This window comes from Ruditapes philippinarum, unplaced genomic scaffold, assembly GCF_026571515.1.
Source record: "Ruditapes philippinarum isolate M1 unplaced genomic scaffold, ASM2657151v2 ctg2295_1_1_1_1, whole genome shotgun sequence".
Classification (NCBI taxonomy): domain Eukaryota; kingdom Metazoa; phylum Mollusca; class Bivalvia; order Venerida; family Veneridae; genus Ruditapes; species Ruditapes philippinarum.
In genome coordinates, this window is record NW_026853400.1 from 77,098 (window position 1) to 97,836 (window position 20,739).

The 20,739-nt window shown below is 32.5% G+C and overlaps 1 protein-coding gene across 1 annotated transcript; it reads right to left on the minus strand.

The window, feature by feature from the left end:
- Positions 1–264: 264 nt before the first annotated feature.
- LOC132736772 (uncharacterized) lies at positions 265–18,798 on the minus strand. Its single transcript, XM_060723993.1, has 4 exons — positions 18,711–18,798; positions 10,284–11,010; positions 3,039–3,191; positions 265–585 (listed from the first exon to the last, which is right to left on the minus strand). Exons 2-4 carry the CDS (start codon positions 10,971–10,973, stop codon positions 379–381), a joined length of 1,050 nt encoding a protein of 349 aa, XP_060579976.1. The 5' UTR covers positions 10,974–11,010; positions 18,711–18,798; the 3' UTR covers positions 265–378.
- Between the last annotated feature and the right edge of the window lie 1,941 nt (positions 18,799–20,739).

Here is a 20,739-nt window from a genome sequence, read left to right on the forward strand (position 1 = left end):
CATGGGACAATTTTAACCTAAGAACATGAGTAACAATCTTTGTAGGCAACTTCTAGTCGATGCAATGATAACTGTGGGTATGATAGTATTAGCAGAAGCCTGCTTAATTTTTTACATTTCAAGTTTATATTTAGCAACATTTTGTAGAAGAACAGTTTAGATAAATTTTGTAAAGGCTTGAACTGTGGCCAGACACATGAATGTCGTTTAGAACGAGATGTTTTAAGACTACTTGTGGATAAAGGGAACAAGACGGACACAAAGCAATTACGAAAACTAACCTCTTAATTCTTGGCGCTCTAATAAGCTTAATTGTACATACTTATTAGCTCTTGACGATTGTTTCACCTAAACAAAACATCAAATATTATATGAAAATTATTTTACCTGTGTAGGACTTTTTGTGAACTGTACACTATTTATTATGCTGGCTTTCAGGATACCTTTCAAAACTAAGTCGTTTTTCAATGAGCCGCTAAATTCGATGTCAAATTCCAGTGAGGACTGTTGTGACTTGAAAGCTGCTTTAACAACAGCGGCTTCTTCTGCTGTCAGCGAAGTCATTATGATACGCATACCTTTTAACTTGAAAATTGAAAAGACAGTGCAATTAAACCTGCATCGCAAGTATATAATACATATATTTATTTCGTGACGATTCAGCATTGCCATTCTAAACGATAAAGATAGTTAAACAGAAAAAACAGTGTCTCATTTAAACGCCCAATACCGCAATATGAAATGTTTCAGGCTTGGTTTGATTGAGACTGTTCATGACAAATTCAAAATTAAATTCAACACAGAAGTGAATCAACCAAAAATGGACTATGCTTTGATTGCTTCATCAATTATAACCGTTAAAGTTTGAATAGGACGCCCTACACGATACTTTACTTGTTTGTTAATATAATTTATATTACGTTCATTAACTACTTTAAAAAAAGTTAGTCTTTTTTTCATTTGAAGTGCACTACCCAACATGCCATATCAGAAGCCCCCGTCACAATATCGCATTTCCTCAGTGTTTGCATGGCGTTGTTCGATTCTAGACAGGCCCATGAGAGCACGAAAATCATTTCAGAAATATTAAAGATAGTGACTCTACGGTTTCTTCAAGGCGATCAAGCGTTGCTGTGGCATTAGATATTTAACCGACTATTGTCTGCATGTATTCACTTCGTTCTCGGCGCATAACGGCACTCAGGCTAACACTGTATAAGCGCGGTAGGGTCAGAGTACAGTACAATTTCTGTGCATCCGCGACTATGAAACAAAGCGTTTTTACTACGAAATCTGTATTTTTTCATTGAGGTAAATTTAATGTCCTTTTTAGCAGACTTGCACTCTAAAACGCCGCATAAGTCTTTTCTATTTCCCCTTTCAGCGATTGCATTGCAATCCTGAGGCGGTGCTTGTAATGGTACTGCGCACACCCTGATTTTAATTTTAATTTACAGGCATGATAATGAAAAAAGGTGACATGTTTCTCAAATGGCTACAATTGACATTGTACTAGGGACAATTTTTAAAAAGATATAAGATTGATTTACTAAACGTAATTAAATGCCTGGCATATATAATAGCGAGCATAGTGTGTTCTTTGAGTCTAAGAGTTACACGAATTTAATATGTGTTTACACCGAGACTAAGAACTGTTATATAACAAAACAATGATATAACATTTTCATTTTTCATAATGCCATGCTTACATTTAGCACGTCTTTACGCTATGTCCAATTAAAACAAATGACGTATTGTGAAACTATATGCATAACCATGCAACACCGTTTTAACGGAACCACATGCTATATTGACCGAATATAAAGTGAGTGTTGGTATAATACTGAACGTATTTATGAGCAAAATTAATTAAGATTAAGCGGGCCACTTGCAAGCAAAATATCTATTCAACGAGAAATCTGAGTTTATCAAACTTTTTGCGACAACCAGATTATCGGAAACGATTTCGTATTCCATTATTTCAATGTAGGATATTCCATATATACGACCTATGGATGGGTGAAAAGGATCATAATTATCGGATGGCATTTCATAAAAGAATTTATTAAGATAAAAATTTAATATCGTGATAAAAAAGATATAAAAAACTAGATAAGTAAATTCGTCCAATTCCGATTGATTTTCTGTTTAATGTTGGCAGTCGATTACATTGACTTTGTCAAACACTAAATCGTAAAGGCACGTTATATGTCTGAAGTATCTCATATTATCTAGATTTGAAAAGTTATCTAGTTATAGAAATACCTGATATTTTACAATTCTAAATTACTTATACGAAAATGTAGACATAAATAAGAATAGTAATTTTTGTTTTAGTACTTTTAATGTTTTACGAGTTGAATACTCATTCTTTATTTAACTTTTAAACAGAAAATAGTAAAGTAAAAAAGGAATATTTAATGCGCTGATCTCTGCCATTTGTGTGTTCGCCCGCGACCACGCCAAGTGAAATGTCGAGAAACAACAAGTTAAATGGCTGCGGCGCGGAGCAAAAACTTGCTTATAAGCAGGGCGCGGGGCGAAATTTAATAAATAACACTTCGCCCCGCGGGGGTGCGGAGCGGGATTTAAGAAATAAAACGGGGGGTTTCGGGACGACGGTAATAGGCGACGGCGCGGGGCGAAGATTGATTTATAAAACTTCGCCCAGTGCCTCCGCTAATTAGCGTGTTTCCTCCCGCGATCCCGCCAAGCAAAAAAGTCGAAAAATCACAAGTTAAAAGGCGGCGGCGCAGAGCGAAAACACGCTTATTAGCGGAGGCGCTTATTACCAGCATATATCAAAAGACATGTTCACATAAATATGCTTTTTCCTCAATATACGTTGAAAACTTTACAGCGACAATTAATATTTAATCTAAATATTAAGGGGTATGCTTTCATCAAACAACTCGTGTTCTTGACATAAATCATTTTTATTTTTTTAATGCATATGTCTTTGATCAAGGTTTCTTTATTATACACAATGTAATATAAGAAAGATAATTTCATTGAAAAACAAATATGCATACATGTACCTGTTCTAGTTCATATACTGCCTTTGTGCTATATTCGTTGGAAAACATGCTTGCTTCCAGAATAGTTTTCATACGCTTGAAACATTCCTCAAAAGCATCGTCAGACAAGCGGTTATCAACACTGTGCATCAACAGGTTTCTCACTTCAAGTAGCTGACAAGAAATATGCTAGATGTACAATAACAATTACAATTCTGAGAGCACATAAAGGTATATGACTTACTAGCCTGAGATATGATTGTTCTGAGGTCAAAGACATTGACTTTCTTTTCTTGTCTTTTTCAATAATATGAACCTGCTGTTCTCAAATATTAAGCCAAGATATACAAATTAGACGTCTGGTTGTGTAATAAAAAGAACAATAAATTAGAGCATACATAATATTTAAATGCAGATAAAAAAACTCTAGCCAGGCAAAATTCAATAAATCTTATATTCGAACTACTTCACCAAATCTAGATCGTAAAATGTATTTAACCTTTTTCAAAATTTATGACATATTTTTGATTAAAATCTTACCACACACGACCGTAAAAGTTGAAACAGTAATATAATTCTTGACTTTTTGTGAAGGAGATACTACTTTACTTACATTAATTTATTTACAATGAAAGAAGAATAGCGATATAGTTGCTTAAAAACTCTTGTTACTTACAAACACTCTGTTATGTCTAAAGGTCAAATATAAAAACAAAGTATTACACGATGACTGACTTGTGATCTATAGAATATGATGTGATATTCAACAGCAGATTACATATATCAGGAACACATAAGAGTCAGGGTAAGAGTTAGAAGTCAGTTTAACAAAGAACAATTTCCACACTTAAAGTAATAGGGGTCATCTTCAGCCCATGACAAATGCACATGTGACGTTACAGAGGCCCTTGTCTGTCGAGTTATTGATTGGAACAGTTTTGACATACAATGCTAATGCATTTTGATCTTTGAGTCTGCAATCCAAAATCATAAGGGTCGTGTTCTTGCCGAGACCAATGCTTCTATTAAGTTTTAGAGCAAGTTTTGGCTGTCAAGTAATTGGTCAGAAACAATTTTGACATACAAGGTCAACGTGATCTTGGCCTTTTCGTCTACGACCCTCGTAATTATACAAAATAACATATTGTAAAAGACCAATGCAACTATGAGGTGAATGTAATATCTAGTAGGAAACAGATAATTGAGCCGTAACATTTCCAACATATATAGTGGTCAAATTGATTTATAACGCTATTGAACATTTTTGGCAGAACCGGTTTGTCGGTATATTTGGCGCTTGTGACGTCATTAAAAAATGCTATGTCTCACGGTTTTAACGGAATCATCTTTTAGCTAAAAATATATTCCTACATGTTTAAATGTATCTTAGTACGTAAAACGCTTGCAAAATTTAATATTGAAATTATTAACAAAGAAGCTCACACTTTTTTTATACTGACTATATTACACAGAATTTTTCAAGAGTACCGTATCAATTGTAAGCCATCTAAAGTTGTATAATCATAGGCAGGTAAAGTATATTTCCATAAAATCATTAACAATAACATTTTTAAGCATGATAAATATTTTTATTATGGCAACCGTTCAGAAAGTCAACGCTTACGTGAACACTGCGCTAAACAAAAGAAGTTACAGCTTAAAGTTACCGTTGCGGTGATTTTTCTTGTTATTATTAGTGTAGTTATTGTCTTTGAATCAATTTTCAATTCAATTTATTTACAAAATGCACAAGTCCCACAATAGCGGGAAACATCAGCAGTATACATACATGTTTGTTTTGTTTGTTTGTTTTTTTTTTATTTTACGCCTTTTTTCAACAGTATTTCAGTCATATAGGCGGGTAGTTTCCTAACCATCGTTCCTGGAGAGTTACACCAGTAATAGACAACCTTCCTCCGCGCTAAACTACCAAAGCATCTCCCGGGGATCGAACCCACGCCAGAGAGGTAACTGCATTAGAAGTCATCGACTCTAACCCTTCGACCACGGATATATAGAATATATACGAGGACTTTACCGGCTGGTATCAGCGCATTGGGCAACAAAAAGGGTCAATCATAGGAAATTAATCGAGACGGAACGTCGAGATAAATTTCCATGATTGACCCATTTGTCGCCCGATGAGCTGATACCAGCCGGTGAAGTCCGAGTATTTATTCTGTAACAGTTTTATCGCATGACCATCACGACTTTTTTCTTGGAGATTTACGCTCTCTCGTTATATTTGCTTTAATTAAACATATAAATATCTTTAGAAATACTAGCAAAAATACACACATTAGATGTCTGGACATAAATAACCATTTGACGAGGTAAGTTGATGCATTTTTCTTAATGCGAAATATTAATCATCTTTCCAGCTCATTTTCAAAATATAATCAAGGAAATATTGTCGATAAGAATCTCAGTGTTTATTTCAGAGGTTTATCTTGTACGCGTATTTTTTAAAATGAACACTTCTCCCATCTATTAATAATAACGCTAGAATGTTATGTCCATACGTGTAGTGATTTACTGAGTGGCTTACTGGTCAGACTCTCCTGTTAAACGAAGGCATTGTTGAAAGCAAAAAAAAAATGAATAATGTGATCATTGTTTCAGATTTGTCCTCGAGGTCAGGATGCAGAAAATGACGATTACATTCCACTGGAGTCAACATCTTTATAATAACTGCATTTTCAAGTTTTGAAGAAAAAAGATCGAGATGATATGTAAATATTTTTTTTTAAAAGTTCTGTCAACTGAGTAATGTGTTGTTTTCCTCTTTTTCAGGTATACTCACTTTATTATTTGAAATAAGGTAATAAACTTGGCATGCGCGAGAAAGTGTACTGATACCTCATTTAGAGCACCCCAAAGCGTACTGATACCTCATTTTGAGCACCCCAATGTTTTCCAATACTGAAATTTAGAGAACGCCGATCTTCAAAGGAAAGTTGTGGCGGTCATGCGATAAGCTTTAAAAATAAACAAGATACACAATACGTCTTTAGGACATTTACAGAATCATAAAACTTTACAAAGGCCTCTCAAACGTTCGTCAAAGCTTCGTTCCCAACGCCATGAGTGGGTGTTATATCCATAAAGAAAAGTCAAGACTTTCACTTATTAGCAAAAACTTTTACAACGACTTCACAGAGTACTCTGAAATAACATCGCAAAATATTGACAAAAATAAATTTAACCATATGTCTACTACAAATGCAGTATAAAAACAGGACGGGGTTTAAACAACTCCAAGTGCCTAACGCACACATCCGTTATACTTCACAATTGTATCTCAGTTAAATACATTTGTTTTGAGTGTTCATTATATTAAACATGATATATGTGTGATGTTATATCTTCCTTGTTCTTTTTACATGAAAGCGTTTAATCCAATTTATTTACATATCAGTAACGACATGTCACAATAAAGAAAAAAAATACATGTAATTAATTTATAATTATTTTAAGTTAGTACGCCCTGAAAGTGTTCTCTGTTCAATATGTCAATTGTCGTTTGAATAGATGAAATTAGATTGTCAACTTATATTTTCCTTGCAATTTTCTTCTTTGGTATTAAAGATCACGATTCAGCGAGTGTTTTGTCACCCGCTTACCGGTGTACTTAATCTTTACGCTGGAGAAATGAGTCATTTCTACCCATATCTTTAAACTGCGGAAATCCGTCATAATTGTGGTGAATGAATTAATTAAATATGTGCATTTACGATGTTTTTACATACAACTGGTGTGCACACTGTTTGAAAACTGCACAGTTCTAATTGACATTACGCCAGAGAAGAGATTGCTCCGCCCACTGGTTCACGTGACCCGGTCATTCAGAACCTTAGACAAAAGACGGTACCGACGTTTACGCGAAACTGTCATGCCACTTAAGTGACTAATGAATTTGCCTTATATCATTTGGTATATATAAAATTTTAATGCTTTTATTGAATAGTTCAATGCATTATGGTATTTATAAAAGTAACAAATAACTGTATTCGCACATTAATGATGAATAAAACGTTTGACAAAGATTTTGTTATATTTCTTGCTGACATCAAGGAAGATGTTACTGACAAAATATCATTTTAGTTCAAAGATAGTTAAAATTGATGTAGTGGAACATATAATAGTAAAATTATATCAATGAAACAGTAATATTTACAAATGTTTTTGGGGTTATATGTGCGAAATCACTTATATATAATGCATTAGCGCACAAAATGTCAAAATTCAATGAGAAAATTGCCCTTGCGTAACTTTGTTGTATGATATATGATTATATGTTTATTTGTACATTTAATTTAGTTATTTTCGTGATAAAATGCAATATTATTCACTTCAAATTGAATTTCACATATACCATACCTCAACTTTAAATTAAAACCGTGATCAGATATGATGTTATTGAAGCAGATGTATTTAAATATTTAATATTTAATCTTAATTCATTGAGCTTTAATAGAAATAAATATTTAGGTAGGATAATTTCCCCTGAAATATTTATTGCATATTTTTTCATTTTATTTGCAAGTACTTTTTTCTGTACTTTTTTTACTGCAGCATTTTATTGACGCTATACGTTATAAACGAACAAGTGGATTACTGATTTATCCGTGAACATTATATTTGATAATTTCACAATAAAAAATTATCAAAATATGATTTCACACTTTTCAATGCCGAAACTACTTTTTTAAGATTTTTCCCATGGGGTACCTCAATTTTATTTTTGCTAACCATTCTGACAATGTCAGGCTGTTTAAAGAAAACGCAAAGCTGAAATTGATAAATAACTTAAATGTCAAAAGTAATAAAAGAAGAAAACTTACTTCTATTCATTCAAATTCCAATCACCAAGTTTCATTTCTAAATTGTTTGTTTCATTTTTACAGTCTGAAAAATACATTCCTTCCACATGCAAACTGCTCTTGATGACATGTGGGCATATTAAAGTATCCTACAAGCAATAACTGCCGTATACTTTATGAAAAATTGTAAAGCAATGACAGCTATCAGCTCGTAGAACAAGTTAAATACCCAGCGTTCCGAGCAAGTTCCAAGTTTTCCATTTTCATAGCTGCTTTTTTCTTGTTTTCACATATGTCAACACTTTTTTCTGTCTGTTTCAATCCACAAATATGTTTTTCTTTCTTTTAAAAAGTGTATGACTAACAAATCCAAATGATATACCTCTGAATCAAACACAATTATTTTCCTCACGTGAAATACACAACTTTAAAAAATGGCTGCCGCTTACATTTAACAAAGCCAGGTCTAATATAAATTCGCAGTAAGTAACAGAAATATGGATGGATGGTTGGAATTTTTTTCCTACAAGAATTGTTTGTTTCTATTATTAAAACAAACGATCATTCATATTTTTTAACAAAATAAATAATATCACTGTCATTTAATGTTGATTGTCGGACTTATTTTTCAGCTCAAGACTTCTTGTTTTTAATGAGAAATTCCGACTAAATGGGGCTCTCAATGTAGAAAACAGAATTTAATATTTACGTTAATATTATGGAAATTTCGTTTTAACTTGTTTTTTTAGCATAAAATAAAAAGAAAATTTGTTTGTTTGTTGTGTAAGATGTAATTTTATTTCATCTCGTGAACTTTAAAAACAGTATTCTCACTCGTGGCTACGCCACTCGTGAGAATACTGTTTTTAAAGCCCACTCGATGAAATAAAATTTCATCTTACACACAAACAAACAAATATCCTCTATATCTTCTGGATATTCTGAGACCTTATATTATGTGATTATGAATAGACATAATTGTAATGAAGGAAGGAATAGAGTATTTGTTGTTTAATGCAATGTGGTATAGCCAGTTTTAACTTTCCTACCTGCTATATAACTTATTATCTTCATATATAGAAAGTTACTGATATTTTTGTTTTTTTTGTAAATGAACTAACTGACTCAATCTGTCAATATGTCGGACATTTTGTAACTTAGATATACCGTTTTAATAGCTTTAAATTGACAAAAAAATCAAAATTACAATATAAATACTTCTACACCATTGTCTTATACACATAGCTTGTCTAAGAAAAATGGCGGACTTCTCAGACATCTTAGCATGAAACTGATAACGATCGCCGATTGGCTTATCTGTAAGACCACTGCAGCTTGATTGACAGGCGGCGTAATGTCAATTGGACAAGCGCGCGTCGTATGATTAAATCAAATGGCGTCAACTTTGACGTAACGTTTCCACGATTTCGTCACATAACCACAATGTTGGAAATGTCCTGTCATCGGTCATATGGTATAAAAGGTCAATGTGACCATAATCTATGAGCCCTTCACCTAAAGTCGATAGGGATCAATTGCTGTCCTATTCCGACAAGCTTTAAGGAAAATGACAAATGCGTTATCAAGTATTGTGGGACTGGCCGACCGATGGACACGCGTACTTACCGACATGATGCTGCATAACAATATGCCCAATATACTTCGATGGGACATCATTGTTTCTATAAAAACTATTTCAAAAGCAAATAAGAAATAAATTATGGCCCTTTATGGAAACAAATATATCACATAACATGTTTATCTTATTTAAAAACATTGAACAGGTAAGTATATTACTATTGTTAAAGTGACTTTGGTCTTGCTATCGACATAGCAAGGCAAATTACATTGGTATTCTTACATATTTTTAAGGGTTTAATAAAAATCCCTTTGTCAGAAATAAGAGTTTTGGTTCCGGATACAGTTAAGTTCCTATAAACCAGTAACAGCTGCAATAATTCGGTTCGGCTTACACGTGATGGTGAGGGTCTATTATTTCTAATATGTATTTGTTGAAAAATGGTAACGTCTAAAAGGTATTTAAGGAGCATAACATTGTTATAACCAATGAAGATGCTACTCATTGAACTCGACATATATAGCTTCCACTTAAGATGAGACTGATTCCAGTCAGTGGCTGTTGAGGGAAAGACACACAACTAAAATTGTTTTAAGCCAAATGGACGGATGGACAAAAACGGTGACCCCATTTAACTTCCTCCGCAATCATAAAAAGAAGTCACAGGAACTCATGATAAGTTAATTAAGTTTACAATCACTAACTTTTCAAAACCAGAAAGCGCTTGTGATATGTTTTCGTGTAAACTATGGGCACCTAGCAATTAGTAAATATATAAGACTTTATAAATATATATATATATATTTTTTTTTTTAAATTAAATAATTGATAAATTAAAAAGCAAGTTAAATTTTGAGTACATACATCGTCGTAAATCCAATTATCTATTTCATTCTCCTCATCTAGTGAAAACAACTTGCAATTCTTCATCAACTTGAAAATCAATGCAGATTCTGTATCTTCAGGCCTAGTATTCGGAAAATTATTCTTTTCCTGACCGCGAAACATATACATATTCGCGAACTGCCAATAGTACTTATCGACGACGTTTTCTTGAGGCTTGTCATCGAACAAAGCCAAGCCTTTTCGATAGCGCTCGAATGGGCAATTAATTTTCAAACAAACAGAACATTTTTCATTGAAGGAACTTGCAAATCGCCAATTCACGTTATTTCGGTTATACAAACCACTTTTCTCCTTCCCAGGGCTCCAAACAACCTTTTTTGATTTGTTAACATGTTTCTCCCATGAAAGATCTAGGATTTCTTGACACAGATCTGATTCACACTTGCCTTTGGCAATTTTCCAAGAGCCCTTTTTTTCACCTTTTTCTGTTACAAATTCCAAATGAGAATTTTGTATATTTTCGAAGAATTCGGACAAATGATCAAGCTGTTCTTTTGAAAAAGAACACAGAAAGTCTTTCAAACTTTTATGGATTGAAATAATTAGACCACATTTTGTAATATTCAAACCAGAAATTGCTTTCGTCCAATTCGCTCTCTCTTTCTCTACTTTCTTTTTTTCTTCTTCTTCCTCTTCTTTCGTCGGCATTGCTACCGAAAGTTCAGTTTTAGATCAGGGGTGTAATCTACAATAAAATTGCAATTATACAACTTTGAATGTATATCCTCGGCTGCAATGCGCGTAAGCATGTTTTTCAATAAGTATAAACTAGGTGTACATAGAAACAAACAAGCTTATAATGTCGAAAATAAATATTCGTGTGTTTCAGATTAGATTCTTTAATTTACTTTAGCTAGTATTCTTTATTGATAAAAACTCATAAACAAATATAGTTTCTCAAGATATGCTTCGCTTTATATTATGTTTCTTCAGTTGAATAACAAAGAAACCCGACAAAAACGTGCCGAACAGACGACGATGTTAAGATAAACCAAATTTTGCGCGTAAAAACGTTATTAAATAAGACTTCAATTCTAACACGTTTTACAATATTTCTTTATCGTACAGATAAAGCAATCAAGTGCACAGTATAAGTAAACATCAAAACTAAATCCTTACACATCAAATAACGTCAGATATAAAGACATTAACCGAATGGTTCCAGATATTATTTTTACGTGCAATGTAGTAAAACATAATTTATTATATTTCTGTACATAAGCATACGTTAGCATGAAATATAGCAACATATTTTTTTTCTTGAACTGTAGTAAAATAATGATGGTTTATCGTTCACATGTTTTGTAATTGTCAACCTTCGTGATTATAAATGTATTCCTGCGCATATGAATCTTAACCTACACCAATGCACTCAAATTACGAATAAATGTTTCTTTCATAGAGGATATTGTATAGGCAAAGGTTAAATTTTAAATTTTTTGAACGAGTCGAATCAAATCATATTATCCGTCGAGCATATAATTTGATTTCTTCGCTAAAGGATTAAATATTTCATTAAAATCTGAAAACTTAACATGTTTTATTAAAACACCCCATTAGGGCCTCTAAAGAGTTATCAGCACAAAAAAAAAATAAGTCATAATATATAAAACCGAAAATATTCCCGAAACGTTCTTTCTATCGTAGCTCGCTATATAACACTGTCAGGTACTAGTATCCTATTTTATTTTCATGACAAAAAATTTAATTTACATTTAAAATCTGGAATATACATTTACAAAATTTAAACTATTTTTATCTATACATTTTATTCCAAAGAAATGGAGGTATTGTTACAGTCATGTCGGCGTTGATGTTGCCGTCCTCAAACATTAACTATGGTCAAGGACAAAAGTCTAAACTTAGATTGTTATTTTTTTTTTTTTGGGGGGGGGGGGGTTGTTGTTGTTTTTTTATATATTTGTGCTGATGTTTGTTATAATTGGCAATTGTCTTTAGGTTGTCTCCAAACTTGAACATAATTATCTTTTATGATAGCCCTTTAAGTTAACCAGACAGACTTTGACCCTTACCCATTAATCGCCTTGAATTTTAGGTCAAATTATTGAAAATATAATTATTTTGCTATTATACTTGTCTTTAACTATGCTATTAATGAATGGATTGACTCTATATTACTGGGTCTTCTCATAGCAAAGAGTAAATTGGTGAGTGAATTTCAGTATACATTCACGAGATAATATGATACTACTGTTTGGTCTGTTCTTAATTACGGTGCTGCAATCTTGGGTGACGGCTCATTTTCCTGCATAAATGCTATTCAAAATCGAGCAATGAGATAGTTGGGTTATTGCAGCGGTTATTGGGGAAATGGGCTGAAAACCATCAACAGTTAAGCAGTGGGTTCTATAGTCAGGCACTTCTGCAGAATGTCAAAAAATAGAAATTGGTAGAATTAATAAAACAAATCTTTGATTGGGTAAGACGGAATGCTTTTTCCAGATGTAAAAACCAGTATTTTAGAATATGTAAGATGTCTAGAAGTATTGAGATAAATATGAATGATGTACATCTTTTTAGTGCTAAGAGAATAGTTGAAATGGTCGAGAACAAGTTACCGTCAGTTGAATTAGATAAGTGGAAACAGTCACTAAATAGGAATGATTCCAATAGAAATACTGGTGATAATAAACTTAGAACATATAGTTTGCTTAAAGAAAATCCTGTTGTTGAAAAATACATCCAGTACAATTTACCCTTCCATCATAGAAGTTCTTTGACAAAATTTCGTTGTGGTGTTGCGCCTATCCAGTTAAACAGGCCGTTATGAGAATCTGCATGTAAATGATAGAACATTTTTCAATTGTACCACAAATGTTGAGGGCGAGATTCATGTAATTTTACACTGCCCAGTATATAATGATATCAGAGAAGATGTGTTGGTGAAAACACGCCAAATTAATAATGTATCTGATACTCTGTCTGACACGGAAAAGTTATGTTATTTACTAAACAACTTTGAAATTGTTAAATATTCTGCCAAAGCCTGCTACCAAATACTGCAACTTATACGTTTAATGCTGTATAGGAGATAAATTGTTTTTTACTTTAACTAATCTAGTCATTAGTTGAATTGTATTTTTGTTGTTGTTGTTTTTTTACTTATATTTATAGGGTTTTTACATGTTTTTAACAATACAAATTGCTGTAAATACATGTATATAAGTACAACTTATACAACAAGATATTTTTATCAATGCATTGTAATAAAGGAATTTTATCATCATGAATTTTATATCTAACTTTAAAGGGTATAAGCTAAATTAAAACGATTTTATGAATAAAAAAGTATTAATACACAGGGTTAGCTCAGACAATTATTGTCATAATGTTATAATTAACAGACAGATAGGCACAAATTTGACCTCCTTGACCATATAATTCATGTAAAATTGTGTGTAAATATTGAGTTTTTATTATTAAAAATAGATATTCTAGAGAATATTTTAATACTTTTACAGTCTCTTATAACTCCTTATGTAGGAATGGCTTTGTGTTGTGTAAAATTTGTGTTTTATTTCTTAAATATATGTAAATATGTAAAGATGCACAAAGATGAGACTTTAATAAAATATTTGAGTTGAGTTTGAGTTGAGCTATATCATAACACAACATACTTTAGGGTAAGCGCTTAACCCATTACTTCATATACACGCCTTTTAACGCCTTTTTCACCCCCCCCCCCCTTTTGTTGTCTCAAATGATGAAAAAACGCCTTATTTAGGCCCCAAACACTTGTTTTTGTTTGAGAAATGTTGTTAAAAAACGTGACCTTTTTTTAGGCGCGGCCCCCCAACCAAAATATACATCAGGGGGTTGCCAGAAGGGGGATGTGCCCCCTTCTGTTTGGGGGGTTTGAAGGGGGGCGGATTCCCACTCATCGCCAAGAAAATTTTGGACTTGTGAGAGGCTGTAAATGACCCCAGATTGATCATAAGGTAACGTGTAACCAACGCTGAAAAGCATTTGACTCTATCTCAATCCATTGAAAAGTTGCAGCACTTTGAAATCAATTTTGATGGAAAAAATCAACGCAAAATAGTGATTTTTGGCAATTTTGAGATGTCCCCTCGTTGCCATCGTAACAGTAAATTTAAGCCTGAGCATGTTGTTTCAAGGGCAATGGTCCAGTCAACATTTGTGCCAAGTTTGATTAGTGTTGAAGCAGTTTTTTATAGTATTATAGCAATTTGAACTTGTAACGGGAGACTTTTCAATGAAAACAGCCATTTTTCACAAAAATGCTCATGAAGCAATGGGTTAATGAAAAAAAAAAAAAAAATCTACAAAACAACAATTTTTTCTTCAATTTATATGACAGGCCATGTTCAAACATGAAAAAACGCGATTTAGGGTAATTTCAAGCATTTTCATCATTTTCTGTTAATGAAAAAAAATAAAAAAATCTACAAAACAACAATTTTTCTTCAAATTTATATGACAGGCCATGTTCAAAACATGAAAAAACGCGATTTAGGGTAATTTCAAGCATTTTCATCATTTTCTGTTAACCCATTACTTCATATACACGCCTTTTAACGCCTTTTTCACCCCCCTTTTTTGTTGTCTCAAATGATGAAAAAATGCCTTAATTTGGCCCCAAACACTTGTTTTTGTTTGAGAAATGTTGTTTAAAAAACAGGGGGTTGCCAGAAGGGGGATGTGCCAAGAAAATTTTGGACTTGTGAGAGGCTGTAAATGACCCCAGATTGATCATAAGGTAACGTGTAACCAACGCTGAAAAGCATTTGACTCTATCTCAATCCATTGAAAAGTTGCAGCACTTTGAAATCAATTTTGATGGAAAAAATCAACGCAAAATAGTGATTTTTGGCAATTTTGAGATGTCCCCTCGTTGCCATGGTAACAGAAAATTTAAGCCTGAGCATGTTGTTTCAAGGGCAATGGTCCAGTCAACATTTGTGCCAAGTTTGATTAGTGTTGAAGCAGTTTTTATAGTATTATAGCAATTTGAACTTGTAACGGGAGACTTTTCAATGAAAACAGCCATTTTTCACAAAATGCTCATGAAGCAATGGGTTAATGCATCAAACTCAAATTGACATTGGCTCTTTATGACCTTGACCTTGAAGGTTAGATTATTGAAATGTTCACTGATTTTCGCTATAATTTACTGTAACTTTGTAATTAATAAATGGAGTATCTTTATACTATTTATTCTGGGACAATGCAAAACTTGCTACTAAACAGAGTTATTGAATAATTTAGATTACCTTAAATAGGCATTGACTGTCAAGGTCAAATTAATAAAATTCCCTGTTTTTTTCTGTAACTGGGTTTAACTTTGTTTTATAAATTGATTAACTCCATATTTACACACATCATCTTTTAGATCTGGACCTTCGTGTATAATATCAAATTTGAATTAATCTTTACCCATGGATGACCTTGATGGTCAAATTATTAAATTTTCAGGGTCTTTCAATCTCGGCTTACAATAGAAGAGGCGGCATACACTATTATCTTGAATTCACTCTCAAGATCTTGAATCTTACTGCAAACCTACCAATTCAATTTGTGTGTGCGTACGTGCGTGCGTGTATGTGCGTGTGTTCGCGCGCACACACACACACACACACACCAACACACACACACGTGTGCGTGTGTGTATATGTTTCGCTTTCCTTCGCTATTTTATATTTTCAGATAACACAATTAGTTTGTCATGAAGGCATACATCTCAAGTTATTTTAAAGTCTAAAATTGCATGTCTGGTCATGACTATGAACCTTCAACTGCTTAATGCAACGTTGACTTTTACGAAATGGTATGGGCCGCCTTAGACGCGACACGTCGTGTTGATGTGATGGTCATTTGTGCCAAGTTTTTTAAAAATCCTTAAATGACAAAGCTACTGTCCGAAAACGAAGTTTACATTTAAACTCTTTTGAGAATGAGTACCTTCAAACTGTAAGTGTGGCCTTGACCTATGAGATAGGACATGAGTCTTAGACGCGCCACAGCGTCATTATGTGGTGGAAAATTCGTGCCAAGTTATTTCAAAATCATTTCATGCAGGCCTCGACATTAGCGGTGGTCCATTGGTCCGAGACCACCTGATTTTGGCAAGGACCACCTAATTTTACAGGCAACTGATCCTTTAGACCACTTGAATTTTCCAAATGGTGCAGGGCTCATCTGGGAGAATGGTTATTTGGTCGAAAAACGTGTTCTATAATTGTTGTTTAAAACCATTTCTCCGATGTACAGGTATATGTTCATTCATCTCATTAGTTCAAAAAGATCTTAAGACATCCATAACTTTTTATTAACTCGCTAACAGTGTAGTTAAAAAAGTATAAAATTATTTTAATAATTAAAATATAAAATTCAATCAAATGTCTCTAGTACTGCATTGAATTTATAACATTGAATCACTATAATGGGATATTGGATAAACACATGAATAATGGTGCAAACAAAGGCAAAGGAAAAAATAAATATCTAGTAATCTTTGGCTACTTTTTTAAACGATCAGAGATCCATTTTTTTTGCTTATTTAAAGTACTTTAAAAGGTTATAAATACTTTTTCAAAAATAAATAAATTTCAACAAACAAGCATGTACAGTAAACTTCACTTATAGCGAACACGGTTACAGCGAACTTCCGGTTATAGGGAACAATTTATTTTGACCCGAATTTTGCCCTTTTTTATTTGATATAAAAATATATGGTTATAGGGAACACGGTTATAAGGAATTATCGCTTATAAGGAACTCATTTCTAAGTCCCAATTTAGTTAATACAACAGAAAATTACACTTTTATAACGAACTCCAAAATATTGGCTATTCGTTTATAGATCCCGCATTTTCAACTTTCGTTTTCATTCGCACGAATGAAAACTCGGGGGAATTTACCGTTTATCGTTGTATGTACTTCAATACATCTATTCAAATGAATTTGTATAGTTTTCTATTTAGGATATTTGTAGCATGATCTCTTTTCACCAAGATAAAACGGTTATTTATTTATTTTCTTCACTAGTTTTGCTCGAGTAAAATAATTATGATAATTTATAATCGGTTTTCAACATAATCATGCATGCTTGCAAGCATGATCCATTGCAAACTGCAAAGTACGCTTGACTTAACTGAAAAGAAATCTATATCTTACATTAAAAAGTCACCCTTATATTATAATAGAAGATATTCAATATTAAAGGAAGGAAAAATCGAAAATCTTGTTTATTCTCAATCATGGAAAGAAAACGAAAAGAGTTTAGAAACAAAATATAATAATTTATGTGAAATTGAGATAGGGAGTAAAACTAAAACTGAAATAGCAATGTTTTTCAAATGCCAAAAAGTACGCTCTCGGGTATTGTTTCTAAACTATAAATTAATGACTAATAGTTCTATTTCTTAATCAAATGCTCTTCAAAAATGGCGGACAATGGTAAACAATCAGTTCGTAATATGTAAATCTGTACGCTATAAAAACTCCTGATACAAGAAACTAATTCGCTATATGCTTACAAGGAACTCCGGATATAAGGAACAGGTTTTGAATGTCCCAGTGAGTTCGTTATAAGCGGAGTTTACTGTATAATAAATCTGTGAGGAAGATAAGCTCAATTATAATGTAGTAATTTTTCTGTTTATCATTAATATTTCATTGTTTCAAAGACAAGAATATAATAACTTAATAGTTAAATTAAAAATGTTAATCTATAAAAAGCAATTATCATTCTTATAAGATGTACCAGGAAACAGCAATGAGTATTTGAATAACAATAAGGAAATATGTTATTCACAAATGGTTTCACTTTTCCCTAACTTGAGTTGCGGAAGAAGTCACTTAACCGAAGTATGAGTACTGTCATGTATTTTTCAATGAGATAGGATTACAATGACAAACTATCTGATCTAAGATTGAAATAGAAAAAATACATGTTTTCTTCAGTTGTTATAAATTTAATAATAAATATGTCTCTGTCACCAATTTTAAGTGTAGTTCTTCTAAATCTGAAGTTTCCTTAAAAACAAATCAGTAAAAAAAAAGATTGACTACCTGTGTTCAGAAAGAACCACCTGAATTTTGGATCGAGTGGTCCAGCATACCACCTGCTGAAAAGTTAGTGTCGAGACCTGTTTTCATGCATGACAAAGTTACAGACCGGACACAAATGTATGAACCTTTAAGTTCTGATTTTAAGTTCTGATTGTAAGAAGGTAAACCTTCAACCTGTACGTGTGAGCTTGACCTTATGGGAAGGGAAAGAAGTTTAAGATGCGACAAATCGTTATGATGCGAGTTAGTGTATTTGATACGACACGCTTAATAATTTCATAAGAAAGCAACAATATAAAAAAACACTATAAAATGAAAGTTTGTACTTACCAGTAAGTTAATTTATATTTTCTATTTCTTTCCGTAAATATTACTTGAGAGAAATGGGAGGTCACAATTATTTGGCGCATGCGCAGATATGACGTCATCCCATAATTCCTTGCAAAATATTACATTAAGGACGCGACTATTCCATTATTAGGTTCTGATGAATGCTCAGTACAAAACATAACAGTAATTAAATTAAAGTTTAAGTATTTGAATTGTGTATATAATTTTAATCTGTTCTGCTTTAGTTTGCAAATTTGTCTCCTCTTTCGATTACTCACTCTAACACCTAAGCAAAGGAAGAGCATTTTAAATGTCATCATACAAATCCTTTAATTTTAATCAAATTCATGAATGACGACCAGCGTTGAAGTAGAATTGCAGCACAACGTTTGTTATAATTACCCCTCACTATTGTTGTAATATTTATGTCTCACAGGCCAATGGGAGATATTCTTACTGTTATCTTAAATGTACCATGTGACTTAAAAGTTTGTACTCAGTTCTTCTTCACAATAAAGAATAAAATGACTAAAACAGCAGTGTCCTTTTGTAATATTTGTTCTTAGTAATACAATAAATAACATATAGGCTTTTGAGTTACAATAAATATTTGAACTGTTTCTCTCAAACCCATGTATGTATATGTATCCAAATTAATTTATTTATATATAATCACCCTCACTATGTTTGTAATATCAATTTCTAATATGCCATTAGAAGTTAATCTTTTTAACTGTAAATACAAGTGTACCATGTGACTATAAGTTTGTACTGTTATTTACGTAAAAGTTCTTTTCACAGTTAAATCATGAAAAGTAAAAGCTTATAGAAACTATGTACATTGAAGTATTAGTTCGGGGTTATATTAAGAAACACATATGTGTTTGAGTAACATGAAAATTACATCGGCTAACGCCTCGGGTAACATTTGTTTTCCTCAGTATAATATTTTTACTGTTACATACAAACCAATGTGTTATTCATGTATTGTCATCATCAAACTGAGATGATTTAGACGGACTGACAACAAGGATTTCAAAGGGGGGTTATGGCAAAGGCAATGACTTTTTGGAGCATTTAACCATTTAACTGTTTTATATATTAACCATTTCCGAAGAAATTTGTATATTTAACAGATTTATTGGTTTCTACCAGTTTATTAATGTTTTCAATAACTATCAAACATGATTACTTAACTTGATTCAATATTGCTTGAAATACATTTTTAATTCACTTAGCGAAATTGCAAAGATATCGTATCATCTACTTTTTAATGTGAATAGTAACATTTAATCGAGCTATCTAAATGATGTTACTTAAAGAGGCGATGCCTTGCAATATCACGTTACATATGCCTATAACAAACCATATCATTCAAATTCACTTGAAACGAACAAAAAAAAAACATTTTAGATTTTTAGGAGACCAACATGGAAGTTTTGGATTTCTTTTTCTAAAGAAATATAATTATGGTTGATTGTCAATCAAATGTATGATTAATTGTCAAAGTTTTAAAAGTTACAATGTAAAAGTTTGAATGTTCTTGCACTGACGATGGAAAAGTTTGTAAGGTATTCTGAAAAAAAAATCTGAAATAAAAGCTTAATTTACCTTGACAAAAATCATAGTTAGAATAATGGAAAAAAAGTCTGATCCCTCGGAAGCAAAAATTAATGACCAATTTAAAAGGAAAATAATAGACTTGGTTAAATTGAGTCTGACCAAGCGAGATAATGCAAAAGTGCAAAATAAGGCGGAACTTCCAAACTTTGCAACGCGAATGATATATATGAAATACAATATTGAAATAATTCATTGCGCAATATATCGCTTACATATGCTTGACAGATGCGGATATTTGTTTTTATGCACCCACGGTTATTAGAAAGCAATTTCCTTGATTAATTGAATGCGGCACATCCTGATACTTAGCCGCGTCGATTTTTAGAATACTTATATTTCTGATCGATGCTTTAATGACAGACAATTTAGGTTAATGTGAATGTAAAAAAGAGTTGTAAGAGAAGTG